Source organism: Barbus barbus (assembly GCF_936440315.1).
Source record: "Barbus barbus genome assembly, chromosome: 34".
NCBI lineage: Eukaryota > Metazoa > Chordata > Actinopteri > Cypriniformes > Cyprinidae > Barbus > Barbus barbus.
The window spans coordinates 7970876-7991012 of record NC_136762.1 but is presented as its reverse complement, the minus strand read 5'-3'; the positions used below and the strand labels follow the sequence as shown (position 1 = coordinate 7991012).

General features: G+C 35.8%; 1 protein-coding gene across 3 annotated transcripts in view; it reads right to left on the bottom strand.

Annotated features, from left to right (window-relative positions):
• LOC306854604 (neurobeachin-like) overlaps positions 1 to 20137 on the bottom strand; it is a gene marked incomplete at its 5' end in the record, with an annotated part of 285564 nt that overhangs the window by 196000 nt on the left and 69427 nt on the right. For all 3 annotated transcript variants that reach the window (XM_079392763.1, XM_079392762.1, XM_079392764.1), the window contains 9 exons: positions 74 to 207; positions 492 to 689; positions 4841 to 4987; positions 6290 to 6409; positions 8119 to 8245; positions 9963 to 10084; positions 11116 to 11211; positions 11747 to 11847; positions 13846 to 14077. In XM_079392763.1, the coding sequence (XP_079248889.1) occupies positions 74 to 207; positions 492 to 689; positions 4841 to 4987; positions 6290 to 6409; positions 8119 to 8245; positions 9963 to 10084; positions 11116 to 11211; positions 11747 to 11847; positions 13846 to 14077 (1277 nt within the window). The remainder of the gene's footprint in view (positions 1 to 73; positions 208 to 491; positions 690 to 4840; positions 4988 to 6289; positions 6410 to 8118; positions 8246 to 9962; positions 10085 to 11115; positions 11212 to 11746; positions 11848 to 13845; positions 14078 to 20137) is intronic.

Here is a 20137-nt window from a genome sequence, read left to right as displayed (position 1 = left end):
TTTTAATCAATTTAATGCATCCTTGCGGAGTAAACATTAATTTCATTCAAAAGGTGGAAATTATGTTACTTGCCACACTGTGGTCTCCACTTGGCTTTCACTGTGCTGATGGAAATCCAGCTGTGCAAAGAGAGGAAACAGCACCTGGATACCACCAATGGAGTGAATGGCACTGTGAATAGAGTGCGTAACGATGGCCTTCACATCCTATATAGAAACAGAAGGAAAAAAATCTAATGGATTAAAAAGTAGTGGTAGACGTATTCAGTAATTACCTTTTTTGCCATTTTAAAAGTACTCACATTAACCAGTGACTAATCTCAGCGGAAATGTTTTCCTCCAAACAATTAACATTGAATGGCAAACACTGACATTATCTTGTGGAGTTAGCTGAACAATGCAGCATCTGATTAACATTTAGTGACATTACAAACCATTATGCGGTTTATTTAGGATTAAAAAAGTAGCCTAAGCTTTAAGCACACATTTACCTGTAGCATCAGAGCGTGAGGCGAATGCACGAATATAGATGGGTTTTCTCTAGGTGAGGACTCCAGGCAGAGCTGAGCATCTGTGGCTTTGGCGTTGTAAGTGAAGGAAATGCTGTTTGCTAACTTCCCATCATACAACACTTGCTTATGATGGTCAGCCAGATGGATATCACTCTCTGATTTAAATTTAAAGGTGCTCTAGGGAGGTAAAAAAGAAAAAGATGGATTAAAAAGAGAAATGTAGACCAACACAGAAAGAAAATCTGGTCTAAATTTGTCTCTAAAAGGTGCATAATAAAAGTGAGACATGTCAAGTGAGAGAATTAACTAAGGAGCGAATTATCACAAAATATGACGATGTATATTTAACACGTCTTAAAATAGTACATCTATGTAAATCTTATTATTCCATATGCTTAAAGGATTTACTATTCCTAGCATGAAAAGGAGAGGATTCTTTTTATGCAGTGATTAAATCTTCTCCAAAGTCATGGGAGCGCGATGAATAATAAATGAGCTCGTGACATGAAATAATAATGAAGATGAAGTAGGGACGATGTGGGAATCCCCCGGCTGAATTATCATTCATGAGGTTGTTTCGTGTGCTGTCAAATCAAACACTTGCGGACCAACACCTGCAGCACATCCCAGGTGATGATGTCATCCAGATGTGACCTGCTCCAGACGTGTGCTAACTGTGTAAATGTGCAGCGAACAGACAATGATAACAAGGCATTTTTAGAGAAGCATCTGCCTTTTTAATCAGCAAAAATGTGCTTGATAATATTTCCTATTACTGGAAATAGAAAACTTTTACATCATTATAAAATGTCCTTACTGTCACTCTTAATAAGTTTAATGCTTCCTTGCTGAATAAAAGTATTAAATTATAATTTTTTTTTAACTTCTGTACGGCATTTCATATTATTAATTAATAAATAAGATTTCAAATTAATAGGCTATGTTCGAAATTGAATACTAGTGGTTTACATATGGCATACGGTGGAGTATATACTATATTTATTGCTATATTTGTTTGAAACCATACTAAATTCAACAAATACCTCAAATAGTTTTGCACTTTGTTCTCACATGATATATTTGCAAGTAATTAATTCATTATTTCAGTAAATATCAGCTAGGTACATTTTTTATTAAACATTAAATTTTTTTTTTAAACATAATGGAAATTTTATTTCCAATTCTGAGCAGACACAAACCTCAGTTGCATTCAGAAACTAACTACCTGTCCCTTTATATTCATATTTCATTATCCATGCACTAACTATTCACAAGTGTCTTTTTAAAGATGTAGGAGGGTGTTTGTAATTAACTTGTTGTCTTTAAATAGATTATTACCATACGAATATGGTTTCTAAGGCATAAACTCCATATTTTTCCTTTCAAAATCTGTGAGCAAATAAATACATCATTGTATGCAAACAAGTATATATGTTATCTGTTGCTTATGTCAGCTTTAGTGTTATCTTTATTCTTTTCAAACTGCAAAAGAGAGCGAGAAAATAAACATACCAGATTTGATGATCTGTATGCTTATTTTGACCTAAAAACATTCATGTTGTTTGGTTTACTTTGCTAAACAGAGATAGCGTAAATGTCACCTGTTGCTGGTGAGGTTGCTGCTGCAAACATAATACAGCACAAAGCATATTTCAAAATCCATCAGATTGACTGGAAAATAAATACCACAGCATGTTAATGGATGCTGACAGTTTTGCAAAAAAGCTAAAAGCATACCATCAGATGAAAATAAACCTGACAGAACGCCGGCGTGATGTCTGATACACTTTTGGCAGAAACTGCTGATGTAATGTTCACGTTATCTCATAGTGAGACTTCGCTGTAGCAATAGTGCATCTGTCTTCCATGACAACAGGGAAAAAGACAAAGACAGGGACTAGTACCACTAAATTCAATATGAAATACAAAAACATACAAATAAATGTTCTTTTTAACTTTAAACTCACCAAAATATCCTGAAAATTATGGAAAAAAATGAATAATGATTTCCACAAGAGCTCCAAACCAGCATATTAGAATTATTTCTGAAGGATCATGTGACACTGAAAACTGTTAATCTGAGACCAAACCTGTTCATGGTTCAGTTAAGACAAGAACTCTGATTGGGGGTCAGTGTTTTTTGGCAGCTGCAACACAGACTGCCTTTTCTGTTGAGTCAAGGTCGTTAATCAGGTCATCTTCAGATCAGTCACATAAATCACAGGAGACTGTCCGTGTCCTCTGCTAAAAGGCTAAGAAGGCTATGAGGACCTAAGGGGGCCAACACACTACAGTCAACAGAACAAATAATGCTGTCAGTGGTTGTTGGGGGCAGGAAACAGAAGTCACTAAAGACAAGGGTAGAAAACTGTGTGTGTGGGGGGGGGGGGGTTGCGTAATAGGTATTTCAACATGATTTTAGGAAAACAAAAACAAGTCAAAGCACAGCAAAAAAAAAAAAAAAAAAAAAAAAAGGAAAGGCAGGTAAAGCAAAGCAAAAACAGGGCGAAAATCTATTTAATAGTTATTTTGATTAGCATGACTTTAAACTATGAAACCATGCCAAGACATAGCAAAAACAAAACAAAAACAAAAAAAGCAAAGCAAAGCACAAAGAAAAGCAAATAATCAACAAAGCAAAGCAAAACAAACAAACAAAAACAAAACAAAGCAAAGCCAAATTAAAGCAAAGCAATACAGGGGAAAAATCTATTAAATAGTTATTTCAACTAACAAGACTTGAGAACAACAAAACCAAGCCAAAACGAAAATGAAAACAAAATAAAACAAAGCAAGCAAAGAACAAACATAGCACAAAGAAAAGCAAATAATAAATAAAACAAAGCAAAACAAACAAAAACAGACTGAATTCAAACTATCATATGGAATATATGCCATTTCACATTCATGTTTTGCTTTTTGAACCCTCATTCAGTCATTTGGTCCACAAACACAACTTTAAAGGAGAGTAATGCTTATAGTGGATCCATCACAATTAAAACCCATTTTATCGCGTTTTTCATCAAATGGGGGCCAGGCCCTGTGGTCTAGCCCTGCTAGCATAAACTCCAAAGGCCTCTGCTCTATTACTAGACAAGGTAGATCAGCCCAAAGAGCTGATAGGCAGCCTGATAGATGGCACTCCACAGAAATATACAACCCCTTTTCAAATTTCGAGAGACTCCATTCACAGGTTCATCTGGGGTGGGTAATTGCTTTCTCCCTGAAGCAGACTGCTCATTATTTCTGCCAACCTGCCCGTCATGAAGACGTGAGGGGCAGCGGGAATCAGAGGTCTAGAAGCACATTTAATAAAGGGAAATGACCAGCCCACACTGATTAGAGAAAAACCAGTGGAAATGTCTACCAGGTAGTTTAAATAAGCAGCTTGTTTAGTTTAAAGCTAAAAATAAGCAAATAAACTATTAGGATGAGTTTAAGCAGTTATGAGCTTACTTGTCCTTGTAGATTACACGGACCATAACTAAGACACTACTGTAATGGAGCAAAGACAATAGAGACGGTGTCAGAATTTGAAATTAAATTAGCAAAAAGCTCATCATTTGTAAACAATGGCTTTGAACCAATGTAATGTCGTTTTTGGGATCCATATGCTATCCGTTCCGTGTATGTGGTTTATTGTTTTAGATAATGAGTCACTAATCAAAGCCTGGTGCTTCAGAGAAAATTAGACTTTGCACAATGAGACTGAAAAACTGCTGTGAGTCCTAATTACTAATATGACACAGCTCCATATTTACTAAGGATGCAGCCTTGGAAGAAAAAAAAATAAAAAAATAAAAAGAGTAACCTGCTCTGTTTACCCCATGGATGCAATTAAACACTAAATCGCTTCAAAAGCACCTTGAGAATTAGCAACAAAAGGTCAGAAACATGAAAGGGAAAGAAAGACTATAAACTAACCAGAGGCAGACTTATTCAACGGAAGACTTCATTAAGAAACAAAACTGAGAAACTTTGCTGTTGTTCAATATAAAAGCAATAATGCACGACAACAACAAGAATACGGTACATCAAACAAACATTTGGTAATAAGTAAATATGTAAATGCAGCTTTTCACACCTCATTTTTCCTGCTGGAAAATCTAGTTTTGTAAAATAGTAGCTGGACAATAATGACCAGCTAGAAATCAGCAGAGATTTAGATCTCAAAACATGGTTATTTCCTCAGGGCGATGGTGAAATCATGTTGGAAGGCACATTAATCAATAACCAAATGTCACTGACAAAGGAATAACATCTCTTGGAGATCAATGGTGGCTGCGAAGCGTTGGTGTGTAACGCACTTTGGCAAATCTGATACATACCTTGTATCCTGGGCCTAGTTGATGGATGGCGAATATCTGAGCAGGGTTTAGTGCTTCACTGAACACATAGATGGCTCCGAGCTGTCCGCAGAACACTCGGTTGGCGTCTGCCGTCTCAGATGAGCCGAGGAAACATTTGTCATAGCTCTGTGATAAGCACATGAAGAAAACAGCTTGGAGTTATTCGTAGCAATCTCTAAAAAGTGAATAGTAGGGAAAAAAATACAGCGCTGCTGTGGAAATATAGTGGATGTCGGTATGCAAACTTCATATTAAGCGAGCAATGGTTCACAGCGTAATTGAGATATAGCATTACAGAGATGTTATTCTGTGCTGAAATCTGCCTATTAGTTTAATCAAAATCGTCACCCAGGAGATCTGAGGTTAAGCACTGCTGGTCCAACCTTTTAATTATCTTACACTGCTTTCAGTGAGGTACAGCAAAACAGAAGCAAAGGTCTGTGAAATTTAATCCAATCGTTGAAGCCCCAAGATAATACCTAATACCTAAAAGGTCTGTATTTCTACAGACGACTTCATATTTTTTCTAAATTAGAGTGTTTCATTTTATTAATCAGAATTTTTGTCGTGTTTACTCCAAATATAAACAATTACATTTTTAGTCAATTACTGATTCCAAATAAAATAGTAGCTAGTAACATAATCCATCACATTACACATTTTAGGTCATCAAATCAGACTACTTTTTGTTTACTTTTGAATTGTTCAAATGTTGAGAAACCACTTCTTAAAACTGAAATGGTTTTTGTAAATCTAGAGTTCAAATGCTGTGTTGCCTCTCAACTTTCTGTGTAATTATAACCATCTTACTACTGACTGGTCTTTGTGTAAATGTCCACAAAACTGGAAGACTTCCTGAATGTATAGGTTATTTTAGAAAAGTAAATTTAAAAGATGAAAAAGAAGAATTAGGGAGAATCATAAATTATGAATAATTTATTGCTATGGTCTGAATAGTATATAATGAATAGTATAAAATCAATAGTATATAATTGTGTCATCAAAAGTAACTGTAGTCTGATTACGAGTATTTTAAAATGTAATATAATCTAATTACAAGTACTTAAATTTTGGAATCTGATTACATAATCCAGATAACATGTAATCAGTTACTCCCCAGCATATAAAGTGTATATATATATATATAGAGAGAGAGAGAACCAATTTTTACTATTTATAATTATAGTTATTCATATATAAACATTTATTCAAGTGTATCTAAAATATACCTTAAAAAAGACAAAATACTGATTAAGAAATGATTTTTGCAACATGCACTGCGTGATAGGCTTGATATGTTGGCAGAAATAAACGTCATTTATTTATTCCATAGTTTAATTTCACACTGTGCACACAGTGGTGTTGATATTTCTCTGAGACAACATCCGGCAGCTACAGACAGAGAGAGCGATAGCAAAGTGGTCTTACGTCGTTGGTGTTGACGTGCCAAGCCATGTCGCCGTAGGAAACAAGCTGTCCATTGACGTAGCAGCGGATCTCACTGTTCCTCCAGCGGTTGTAGATGTGAACGATGCTGATCATGTACCACTAAAGAAGGAAAAAGGTCAGCATGAAATCAAAATAAACCCTTTTCATTTGAGTTTGTTATTCTAAAGGAAACAGACTGATATCGCTGTCAAGTTGCATCGTTAATTGAGCAATTATCGAAACCTTAAATTCAAGGCCAAATGCTAAAACAGTCTAAGATATCACAATCACAGATTTGTTTTAATAGGTTTTAGCTGTATTTTTCTTTCTTGGAACTGGAGGCACACATTTCAACCCAAAACCGTTTTCATGGGCACCAGGCAGAAGGTCTAATGCAGTAAAATTTGCATTTAGATATAAATAATACATTGGATCTTGAGTGGGAGGAGAAGAGAGGAGAGGAAGCAAACAGAGGCAGGGAGGAAATCAAAGTAGTGGGGAAGTAAAGGCAGGTTTACTTAGCAGGAGACAAGGGTCATTACAGATTTCATTTCTGTCAATGTGCCACCACACGAAAGAGTCACGATATGGCGCAGTGTTTCAAACACACTCTGGAGTGAAGCCTACACCACTCAGGACAAACCGCATGTTCTTCACATGCTGTTTGTTGTAGATTTTCAAATCAATGTTACATCCAACAGAGCTGTTTTTAGTCATCATTTTCTTTCACTCCAGCGCATTTTTAAAACAACATGACTAACACTTCCATTTAGCTACATTTTGAAAAATACATACATGCATGAACTATGATAATGCTCTATTGCCACTGTGCCATTGCAATCTTTGCATTTTTTTATCCTAAAAACCAGACCACATCAAAAAACTAATAGGAAAATGTTGCTACACAGCCTGTTATCTCTTATATTAAGTCACTAAATCAAAAAATTCAAAGCTGTTATTAGGAAGAAGAAAAGAAAAAGAAATAAAAACCCTATGTGAGTCTAAACCACTGGAGATCAGAATAATTAAACGGTTCATTTACATGCGCATAGAGAAAAATCAGATTAATCCAATGAACTATAAAAGCGTATTTCTCTTTTTACTGCGATAAAATTATAAACTGTTGTTTTAATGATTATTGGACCACAAGAGGTCTGAATCAGATTGGCTTATCTTTATCGGCTGAAAATGAAAACAGTATATTTAATTTCTGTAAATGTAAATACATCATGCTATTTTTTTCAGTTAAGTATTTTTATTTTATATTGCATTGCATTTAACACAAAGTTGCATCATCTTGTGTTGCATCATCAACTCACAATTTCAGACAATATGCAAACTTGCCCACATGACTGCGATTAAACTGTCAAATTTAATTTTAGGAAAGACCATCAAGACCTTGGCAAACCCTTTCCCTTAGGCTCTAAAGAGAAAGTTTGAGCTATTAACATTTATAAAGATTACACCAGCTAAGAGCATTAAATATTGAGTAGAAACAAGGAAATCATTTATTAGACAGATGTTTCAAAACTGCAGCAGCTGTGCAGTGATTTCCAAGAGATTTCCTTTGATTCAACACAACAAAAACATATACAGAAAATGGCCTCAGTTATCTCATGTCCTGGGGTTCAGTAACAGTTTGTAAACATGATATTTAGCCCAGTTAACTGGATCATGCATCCTCCGGCACAGCTCCGTGATTTTCACAGAGCGTCACAGCAAGAAAATTGGCAAGTGCATCCACTCGATTCTTACTCCTTCACAATGCAATCAGTAGATTACTACAGATGCTAGTAGGAAAGAGAGAAAAAAAAAAAATCAAAGCCTACCTTGCGGGGCTGAAAGTCATATTTCACGCAGTGCTGGAAGCCCTTTCCTTTTGACTTCAATGATGTCACAATCAAGCAGTTCCCCACAAAATGTGCCGAGTAGCCGATGCCTTTGCTTGTGCGGAAACTGAAATTGAGAAATCAATGAACACATATAATATAATGTATGAATGTGCTATGTTTGAAATATATATATCATTTTGTGTTTGAAAAACAGCTTGAACCAGCCTAAGGCGTGATCATGTGGAAAAAAAACCACACAAAAATAAAACACTTTAAACCAGAAAACTGGTTTTTGGTGTCCTAGACTGGTTTTAATAGGGATTTTGGTCCGAAAGGAAGAACTATCTTTAAAACCTGCATAACTCCAGTTTAACCAAGCTAGGAGAGATCATTTTAAACCAGCTAAGACCATGTTAGACCAGCAACAACCTGCAAACCATCTTAGGCTACTTTATGATGTTCCACTTCAGCAGGGAAAAGAAAATCTCATCTTAAGGTTTCTAATAACAACTTGTTAAACCAAACATGTAAGGTGGTTTGCTGGTCTTAGCTGGTTTAAGCTGGTATGCTAACCTGGTCATGCAGGTCTCCCAGCTTCACTGGCTGAAAATTATCTAAAAACCCCTTAAGTCCAGCCAGTTTGACCAAACTTGGAAACCAGAAAATCAGCTTAGGCTGGTCTACAATGTTTTTTAGAACAGTATGTAGGCTTCCTGACATGCATTAGCTAGTTTTCTGTTCCAAGACAGCTAAGAGAGGAGAGAGTAAAGATATCTTACTGTAGGCTTATTTCAAAATGTCAAAGACAGTTTTGTGTTCTCCGTTCCCCACAATAGAAGTATAAACCGTCACATACAAGAAACCTAACAGCACAAGAGACCATTTTTGCATCTTCTAGAGCTGAGAATAAGTGTGATTCTCAGTGTGAATCAATACTTTGTTTTTCTTTGTGAACATCTCTTTTTATTCCAAGTTTGTGTGAGCGGTCCTGCGCTTGGCAGCTCCAGGCTACAGATCTGGCAGCACAACAGCAAGCAGGACCCAGCGCTTGCTTTCAAATGCTAGCTAGCGTTATTAGCGTGGCAGCCTTTAACAACACTGTTTTATAACCTTTTCACAAAGTCCGGGGCAGCTTCTTAATGCATGGATCTACATCATGTATGGAGGAACTGAACTCAATATTCTGAACTCAAGAACATGTAAGAAACGCTTTTTTGATAAAACATCTAGCCCATCTAACAAATCACTTCAAGCTAATATCAGAGGCAAATGCCTTAAAATATCTCTACAAAAAAAGCCCAAGGCTGTTCAAAAATGGATGTTGTCCTTCTTTCGCTCTCTCAAAACGCACTCACTCCTTCTCCCTTGAGGACCATTTTCCCTCGCTCCTGGAATCCTGGCCAATAAACACGCGTCTGCGCTATTGATCTGAGCTCCACAAGTCTCTACATATCATGCTCTTTTTGCCTGGCTGAAATTAATGTCTATTTCCACCCTAGTGTCCCTCTGCAGAGATTTTGCAGTGATTCCAGAACATTCTGCCCTGGGTTCAAACACCTATTGGTTTAATCAGCAGAATCTGACCTAATTCCCTTTTATGCTTGCATAATCCACCACATCATCAAAAAACTAAATCTTCTAACAAAGCTCATTATATAAGTGGCAAAGCAGCCAGAACTCTCTCTCTCTCTGTGTTAAACGCTAAAACAAAGCCACTCAGTTTAATTTACTTACAGAAGCAGGCCCTGAAGGTCATTTTCTTTTCTGCCAAGCAAGTGTTATTTAAGAGTTGACTAAGTTATATATAACTGCATTACGGCGTAGGCTGAGAATGTAGTCACCAGTAAAGGTAGGGTTTGTCTTTGTCCACGTTGATGTTGTTCAGAGGATCCATGCGGAACCAGGTGTTGAGGGTAAAGCCGTTCTGATAAGGCCATTTAGCAATAGGAGGCAATGCAATCGCCTGGCAGAAAACAGAGAGCAAAAATGTCTTGGAGTCTGTACTGTATCTGTCATGTATAGATCTTTTAACATGCTAGACATTTGTTTAAATTTATCCAGTGCTTCAAATAAATGTAAATAAATAATGCAGTCAATTTATTGTTCCCAATATACATATAGCCAGCAAAAAAAATATATATATATATAGTTTATAAAATGGATTTCTCTATAATGAAATTACAGTAGGAATGAACAAGTGCCATATTAGTTATTGGGCAAATATTAGAAACATTTAATTTATCAGTATTGGTTGAAATTGGACATATACCACATATATAAATACACATTGTTTTAATTTATTATTTAATAAATTAAATAATATGCAAGTCTATACATACATGTATGTGTGTGTGTACAGACAAGTAAACTGATTTTACTTTCAGTTTACGTTTGCTGTCAACATTTAAAGTTATTTTAAGTTTTATTAAAATTTTAATTAAGAATACAGTTAAATGTAATCTTTATTAAATCTCAAAATAAATGTCATCATGTACACTACCATTCAAAAGTTTAGGTAAGTTTTTTTTTTTTTTTTTTTTTAATTCTTGAATCAGCAAGGACAGATAAAATTGATTTAAGTGACTATGAAAACTTAAAATAAATGCTGTTCTTTTGAATTTTAAATTCATGAAATACTGGAAAAAAAAATGTATCATGGTTTCCACAAAAATATTAAGCAGCATGACTTTTTCAACACTGATAATAATATGTTTCTAATTATTCCAAATCAGCATATTAGAATGATTTCTGATAGTAAAGACTATAAGTACACGTAAGACTGGAGTAATGGTTGCTGAAAATTCAGCTTTGCCAACACAATTAAAATTGAATGTTCATTTTATTTAGACAAAGTTTTATAGTGATTTAATATTGGCTATTCAGTTAACAAAACTGTAGTGAAAACAGTTTAAAAACAACATTTAATTTAACTTCACAACATAAAATTCACATATGCAAAAATATACAAATTAGGCTAAAAATGGGGTCACTCACAGCTGCACTTCGGCCAGGAAAGTTAAAGAAAGTGTCTGGTCCATGTCTCTGTGCCATTTGAGTGAGAACTGAGAGCAGTTTGACTGCATGTCTTGGCTGTGGAAGACAGAAGTACGTGAGAGGTAAGACAAGTAACTTAAGGAAAAACCAAATCATCATAACGAAAATCCCACAGGACCTTCTCAGCAAGAACTTCAGAAATGAACTTTAAATTTTGCCTCACTAAATCAGTTCTGAATCTGATTTAAGAATGTCGATCCAATCTGTCGTATTCTCACCTCTTTTGGCAAGCAAATGAAAACACATGCTGATCCATTTTCATGTCTCATAACTAATTATTTCGTTAAAGCCCAAGTCTCTCTTTTTTCTCCAGAGGGGTACTTCACTCAATCCAAAAACTGAAAACTATTGTGACAACATTCTCACTGTGGTGTCCGCCAGCACTCGATGTTCTGTCAATATCCCTCACTCGAGAGAACGGCGAATCGATACCTGGGCAGGCCTGATCTGTTCCGCGGTTGATTGCTCCAGAGGTCTGAAAAGGCTCAACGATCTCCAAAAGCAGTGAAGCTAATAACCCCTTGGAGCCCCAGAGCCCTACACAAGTTTTTACTCATTTTCAGTGACTTACCCACAATCCTCCTTCTCCTCTCAGCATGCTGAAGAGCAATTTGAGTTCTTTGACGGTGATACTGTAGCTGGCCAGAACTCCCAGCATATCCACCAGCAAGTCTGTGCATCATGGGGGAAAAAAAAAACACACAAAAACAGACAGACAGAGAGACGTTAGATCTGGATTAACTGAAGTGGGCAGAGTGTGCATGTAAACAGAAGGATTCCCCCGGAGCACAGGTGTGTGTGCAACATACACAAGACATTGTATCATAATCACAAAATAGCAATTTCACAGTAAGACGTATGAGAGGATCAAACCGCGGCAAACAGAACCCCAGAATGCACCTTTCCTGAGTGCGATGGCATAATTCGGCAGGCCCTTGGGAACTGACATTGTTAAATATAACTTAGTTAAACATAAAAAAAATATATACAATAAACATTGAATGTGTACATTAAATTTTGATCAGTCTGTTTCATTTAATACTTTTTTTTACACCTTAAACAGTTAATTGAAACCTTTTTATCTAAATGGTTTCATAAAGAACCTTTAACATCTGTAGAACATTTCTGTTTCACAAAAGGTTCTTTGTGGTTAAAGTAGGTTCTTCAGATTATAAAAAGGTAAGAAAGAGATGGTTCTTTAATGAACCTTTGACTGAATGGTTCTTTGTGGAATCGAAAATGGTTCTTCTATATGGCATCGCTTGAAGAACCTTTTGAAGCACCTTTATTTTTAAGAGTGAACACTCAGTGCTGCGAGGACAACATGAGAAGTTATGCTAATTAATGCCATTTTACACTTTAATTTCAAGTTTCATCAAGACTGCTGATGAAACCCTTCCATGAGGCAATTCACAGCCTCTGCCTCTTAGAGGATTTTTCTGGTGATTTTGAAAAATGGCATTTAATGTATGCAGACAGAGGAACATGTTGCCCATGAATTACAGATGGATTGAATCAAAAAAAACATTCTTCTTCATTCATAAACGGTAACTAAAATTTAATATTGCTCTAAACTGCCACTCAATCTCATTACCAGACGGTGGAACTAATGAGATTTTTCTCTCGGTTTCTCTTCTGCCTAAGCCTGATGAATTCCACTGCTGAGAAGATTGCGGTTTAAACCACATTTCTTTCACTCACAGCGATTCGCACCGCTCTCAGGCTTCTAAAAAAATGGAAATCTGCAAAAATTGGAAGCCATTGCTCATATCTTGCACGCGCTGTTCAAAGCAGAGCGTTATCTTTGACCGTTTATGCAAAAAAGTAAACAACAAGCATGATTTAATATGCAATAAGGTTCAAATAAATCTGCTTTTGCAGCTTGATCTAAGATCTTAACCTAAAATACTACACAGGTGAACTTCGTAGCCAATGATCAACATGCATGCTTGTGGTATGAAAATGTTGTTGATTGCTACTTCTTTTGGAGTTCAATTTTAAAAAGTCATTATTTACTCACATTTAAAATAAAAAAAAATTAATAAATACAAATATTAAAAAAAAAAAAAATTTAAAACGTAAATTAAATAAATAAAACATGAAAAAATATAAAAAAAGAAATAAATAAAATATTAAAATAAAACAAAAATGCATTCTTTTTTATTTTAAGGTTAAAAATAAAAATTCAATTAAAATTAGAATTAAAAAAATAAATAAATACTTTTTAATTTTAAAAATAATGCATGTTTATGGTATGGAAACATTTTGATTACTTATTCTTATATAGTTCAATTGAAATTAATAGCAAAAAAACTGTTCTTTACTCACACTCATGTCCAAAAATTTGATATTTTAAAGTTTATTTACATATATTTATATTTTTCAAACAAAGGAAGTTCATAGTGACCGCAGCTGTTAAACTCCAAAACACCATCAAAAGAGCAGCATAAAAGTAGTTCATATGACTGTCTTCAGAAAAGAGTGATATTTAAGTGACAATCTGCAAAATCTTTCTCAAAAAAGACAGCATCATGACTGTTCATCTTTCATTTCAGAGCGGTTTAAACAATTTGTGAATGATTTATAGAGCTTTGGGGAAATAGAAAGAAATGGCTTTCACAAGAGGTCAATTCCAAAACTCTGGAAGAGGGTCAGGTTGAGACCACTCACCTGCGATCATGTCATCCACAGAGCTCGTTTTGAACAATAGCCTCTGAATGAGGCCGACTTCAGTGCTGGTCTGCAGGTTGCGGACACTCTTGCGCAGGATGGCGGTAAACATGCTCCAGATTTCCGCCTGGCATGTGACTTCACAGTGTTCCAGCAGCTCCAACATGCAGATGATGGCCTCTGCATCCTGGATGATGAAGTTCATCTCCAGGTCAAACTCACCACCAACCAGCTGGAGCAGAAAAGAAAGAAATAGAAGGGAAAACGACAAGGAAAAAAATAGATTAGACTCACTGGAAGTCACAAGAAAGGGTGCTTTTCTTCTAAAGCTTTTAGCGTCTGTTTGACATCAGACAAACGCAAGTCAACCAATTGTGACGACAAATAGCTTCACTAAACTCAAAGAAACCTTGAAAAATAAACAATAACTATAATCATTTGGGAATTCTAAAACACCAATCAATATTTGTGTTTTCCGTGGACCAAGCAAGCATGAAATTGAAGATTTCAAGACACGTCTCAAGCACACGGGAAGACTTCAGGCACCTTCTTCCGAGATCAGCGAAGCACACATGTGGAAAATAGACCCCTGCTTCTCGAGGCTTATTTTACAACATTATCCAGAGTCCACAACCCCGTCTAACTTGTTGGGAATTCTTGTTGGCAGATGGGAATTAACTCTTGTCACGCCTCGCATCCCATAGATCATTGGTTCTCAACTGGTGGGTTGCAACAAAAATGGTTTTAGAGTTGTTCTGATTGTTTGTTGGAGACAGCAAAGGAAAGAAATGTGCTCATTGAACTCAACAGTTTATCTGTTAATTAAAGTAAGTAAAATTAGACAGATGCCAATATGGACAGGATGCATGACATGCCCTCAAAAACAAATACTAAAATTAAGCAAAAACAAACAAAATGTAAAAAATACAAATATTTGTATTATTTTAAAATTAAAAAACAAAATGTATTTGTTTTAAATAAAATATGGGTTAAATTGTTGTGAGGATAAACCGTTTGTGGCAATCAACACAATAGGTTTTGTAAAGTGAATTATTGCCTTCCAAGAGTATGAAACCATTAAAACTCAATAAATATTTAGAAACCATAACTGTCAAAGTCCTGAGAAAAAAAAAAAAACTCAGACCCTCTAGCTTAAATTAAGTTGCTATTTAATTGTCCTGCTGCTTTGATATGACTGACAATCTCCTGTCTACTGTACTCATTTCTCAACTGAACAGCTGATGGGCGTCATGACAACCACACTTTCTTTTCAGCCTTTATTTGAGGAGTGATTTGCATGGATGTGTAAGAGCTGTACTCTCTAACGGACCGAAACAGCATGACGAGAGGCAGTGGAGAAAGCGATAAACAGTGCCTCATCCCTGGAAAAAATGACAAGTCGTCATCACGTCCATCAGTCAGTTTCCTCAGCCTTTTATAACATCCTAATGTGTGCAATGACTGACAGTAAAGAAGACAGCAGCAACAATTATAGAGCATAGCGATGCACAGCATGTTAAATCAATTATAGACAGTTTTTCAAGTTAAACATGCATTTGATAAAAGGAAACCTCACATAAACACTTCAGTCAGAAGTAGCCAGCAGACGACACACAAACTCCTCCTATCTTCTGTACAACAATGGTGCAAATGAGCAGGCCTATTTATTCACCAAAAACAATAGAACAAGGTCCTGCTTTAATGCCAGCCTAAATGAATCATTATGACAGGAAGGTATGCAGCATCTTTCTGACTACTTCCTAAAAGCTAATTAGCATGAAAAAAAAAAGTTTCTCTGAAGTCTCAGCTGAAAAAACATCTGGGCCTAAAGCTGAACCTTGCGGTACACCAATAACAGTTTTGCTTACTTAAAAGTTTTATGCTGACAGGCTCTCAAAAAAAAGATAAAAATGGCTAAAAACAAGAAAGTGGAAGTTTGACATTTAGTTAAACTTCACTCTTTAAAGCCCTGGCACAATCTATATACTTTGATTGCAAGACACAATTTTATACGATATATGTATATAGTTTATAATATGTGACTATTGCCTATATTTTAGATATAAAAACGATCAACATGAGATTGTCACGGTGTACACACGAGGGAGGAACAAGGAACTGAAACTCAAATAACATACTTTACTAGGACATCAGGCAGGGCAAGACAAGGCAGACACTGACAGGAACACCAGGGAGTAACGAGTAGACCAGACAAAATGGCACAACACAGACAGGACTATAAATACACAGGAAAATTAACAGACACGGCTGGATTCGAATAAACTAATGATTACATCAGACAAGGACAGGAAACAAACCAAATATGGGCACAAGAGGCAGGAACACATGACACACACGACAGTTCCCTGACAGAGATACACTGCACATCTACTTCACCAAATTTAAATGATCACCAAATGTAGCCCAGTCTCTTTTTTTAATCAATCTTAAATTGCTTTCCAATTTGCAATTAACAATGTCCCACAGTCGTTCAACCAAAAGGCAGTTTCCCTGCTTTAATAAGACTTGCATAGATTTACTTCTGCTTTAAAGAAAACTCAGCAAAGTGGAACAGCATATCAATGAGACTCTAGAGAGGTTTTTATCCCTGCAATTGTATTCACAGAATCAAGTACAAAATCATATAAAGCTAATTCACTTTTAATGGCTAAAATCAATCTTCTTCCACGCAGAGCTGCTCTTCCTTTAAAAGTGTGGGATATTGCACTGCATATGTTTTGTCACTCCAGCCATTTTATTTACTAATTATATGATGACTACACGACTAATCATAGTGTTTATCAAGACATAAAATAACAGTTTTCTTAAATGAACAGTGCAGTTCTTGTTTTCTGTTATCACTAAATTATAAAATATATCATTCAACATCTTCACTTTTAATAAGTCATACACCAGTATACAAAGGACGGAAACCTGTGCAGAAGTGTTAGTGTGTGCCAGACAAGGCCTGCCCATTCAACACAGCTTCTCTTTTAATCACAGAGCTCGTCACACTCCGAAGTGAGGTGTTTAATTGCATGCTCAGATCCCGGGAGTAATTTGCATCCATTGTGCGACAAGAGGTAAATGAAGGCACAAAATCAAAGATTAGACACTCATGGCAAAAGAAAGCGCTCCCTCTCAGGCCAAACAGGAATCACTCAGTGAACTGTTAATCTCTGTTCATTTACATTGAGTTTCAGTGTCTAGATTACTGGTGGAGAGTCGCTACAGCTTAAAACACTCACCTAAAATATCTTGACACTAATTGAAATATTTTAATTTGCTAGAAGTGCAGAGATATTAAGGACATTGGTGCTTGAACTAACTTCACATCCTAAAATCTGAACCCAAAGCTTTATATTTAAATAATGAAGTATTTTAAAGAATATTTTTTAAAGATATTTTAAAGATGTTCTTTTATGTTGTTGAAAGAAGTCTCATATGCTAACCAAGGCTGCTTTTATTTGATCAAAAATACAGTAAAAACTGTATTACTGTTAAATATTACAATATAAACAATTATTATTGTTTTTTATTTAACAATATTTTTATTTTTATATTATCTATTTTTAATATAATCTTTGATTTACACTAGTAGTAAATACGCCTTCAGGATGTTTATTTGTGTGAATCTGTTCAACTGTTCAAGTGAAATCAATTCAAAATTCTGAATCACGGATTCATTTGCGTCTTCACTTGCAGAAAGAACCACTGAACTCAATGCACACAGACTGTCTGTCCTAAACACGAATACACAGACACTGTAATGATATAGTGTTTCACTGTAAACTGGAACTATTGTTTTATGTATACAATACAATGAATTAGTATAAAATATTGTAAAATGCAAGACAATTCTTTTTATCTTTTGTCCAATTTTAATATCAAATACATTTTTTTTTACAGATTGATTTCTGCAAACCACTTGATTTCACAATGCTCAAAAATCAAAATCAGCATTACATCTTCATCCATCTCAGATGCATACTGCTGAAAATATTCTATTAAAGCATTTATTTAATATCTGAATATATGAATCAGCACGTCAGCTTTTCAGGTAGCATACCAGCAAGGTTTGCCTGTTTCTGGAGAGTTATTCTTCACCGGATGTGATCAAACAGTGGCTTCAGGCATGCAAAAATTCAACCAGGCCGCACTGTTTTGTGCTTTCGCTTTTATCACCTCAAACCAGGCAAAGACACAAACTTCCAGGTATCCTGCTTGACAAATGTATACATGATAAAATAGATAGAGCACCTGCTCTTCCCTGGAGAGATCTTCATTGCTGCCTGCTTCCTCCTCTCACCATAAGTCTCAGTAAATAGCACATCAGCGCTGTTTATTTCCACTGTGTTCATAGCCACCGAAAGCGTGCAGTGGGGGAAAAAATGGCTAAAGTCTGATTTGTGCTACCCATAACCATGGCAACGGAGCATCTCTGAAACCCAACTAGTCAAGTGGTGGATGGGGAGGGGAAGCTCAGAAGAAATATACACTCCAAAAAATGCTGGGTTATTTTTTTTAACCCAATTGCTGGGTTATGCAATTTTAGGTTATTTTTCCAGTGTTGGTTAGTTTTGTGTGTAACCCAGCTGTTGTGTTAATTTTACTGACCGCTGAAACACACCCCTCCCCCTCCCTCCGATGAAATAACCCAGCGCGGGCACTGCGCGGGCACTGGGCATAAATAACTAAACCCCTGGTGAGAGCCTAACTCCACCCACTGGCAATATTTGAAAAATGCTGGAAAAGTGGGCAGAGCCCAGCGGAGACAGAAGGGGCGGGGCTGAGCGGGGGGCGTGCACCTGAGACCTGCAGTGACGGATTGATTGAGCTCATGCAGGGGCGTGGTTAGTAAGTGCCATCATACGTCACAGGGGCATGCAACATCCAATAGGAAAATCCAACTGCAGTAGCCACCGTTCAACCTGAAGAGGCCAGCACTCAGACATTTTTACACCATATATTGTAGAATTAAAACACTTTATAGCCAAATGTCAAAACATTTACTCGAATCAATGCACAGCACTAATAAAGACACAGTCTTACAGATCATTAACTCAAAAAAGTTGTTTTAGGGTTTAGTTACCCTTTAACGAGTTTTCATTCTCCTCCGGAGAGAGCGAGTCCTCAACGCCGCCGATTTAGTGGACTTCTTCAGTTAAATTAAGGTTTGTATACGTTTTATTCCATCTATAAAGTCTTTATTGTGCTGTAAATTATTTTATTTTACGCAACGCAACATAGAGACGAGATGTCAGTCAGCTAAATGCGTCAGCAACGGTCGTTTCGCGTGATGTATGAATATCGTTGGAATCAGTGCTATTTTAGTATGATTGAGCTGCTATTTTTCTATTAATATTTTGAATCATCTTTTATATTTATTTTTCCCATTTTGTTATTTTTTTATTTATTTTCCCATTTTTTAATTTGAAATGTTTTGTACTTTTTTGCAGTTTTTATAACTATATTTGTTTTGTGTTTTTGTCTTTTTTTGTATATCTGTATATGTGTATAATTTTATTTTAGTTTTAGTTATTGTAATACATTAAGTTAAACTAAATTAAAATGATAAATGTTTTCTTGGCAACTAGCTGAATTATAATATATATATATTATAACAGTATATAATTTTAAATAAAAATTTTTAAACCGTTTTAATTTTAGTGTCTCAGTTCTGGCTTGAGTTAACTATAAATAACCCTGGTTGGAATCACTTTTCTTAACACCTTTTTCCCAGATGATGAACTATAAAAGCATTGATAGCCAATCAGAATCCACTCGACTGTAAAGCACTTGATCATTTAAAGCTGTAGACAACAAGACTGCAGCGCACACTTACAATAAAAAGAACTTTATCATAAATATATTAGTGTATATAATATATATATAAATATTTTTACTGTTTGCTATGAATAAAATCATTAATATCATTGAAACAGTTGAGATATTAAAGAAGTCTCATTTGTGATTTTTCTCTCCTGTGGGAGAGCGCATATGGAACTGGTTGGTTGCCATAGCAGGACCTGATTAAAGCACCTCTGATAGTTGTGTTTGCTAATCATAAACTCCTCGCTCCAGTCATGTCTGCTGTGCCAGGCCTGAGTGGATCATTTTGTAGGCTATATGGTCAAAGCTGTTAAGTTAACAGTCATGAACTCCTCTGAACATTTCATGAACCTGTCTGATATATTATGCATGCAAATGAATATTGGTTACCGATCGGAGATACTTAATGCTGCTTAATGGGCAATCTTTATAATATAGTGGTCATTTTTAATGGCTCTTT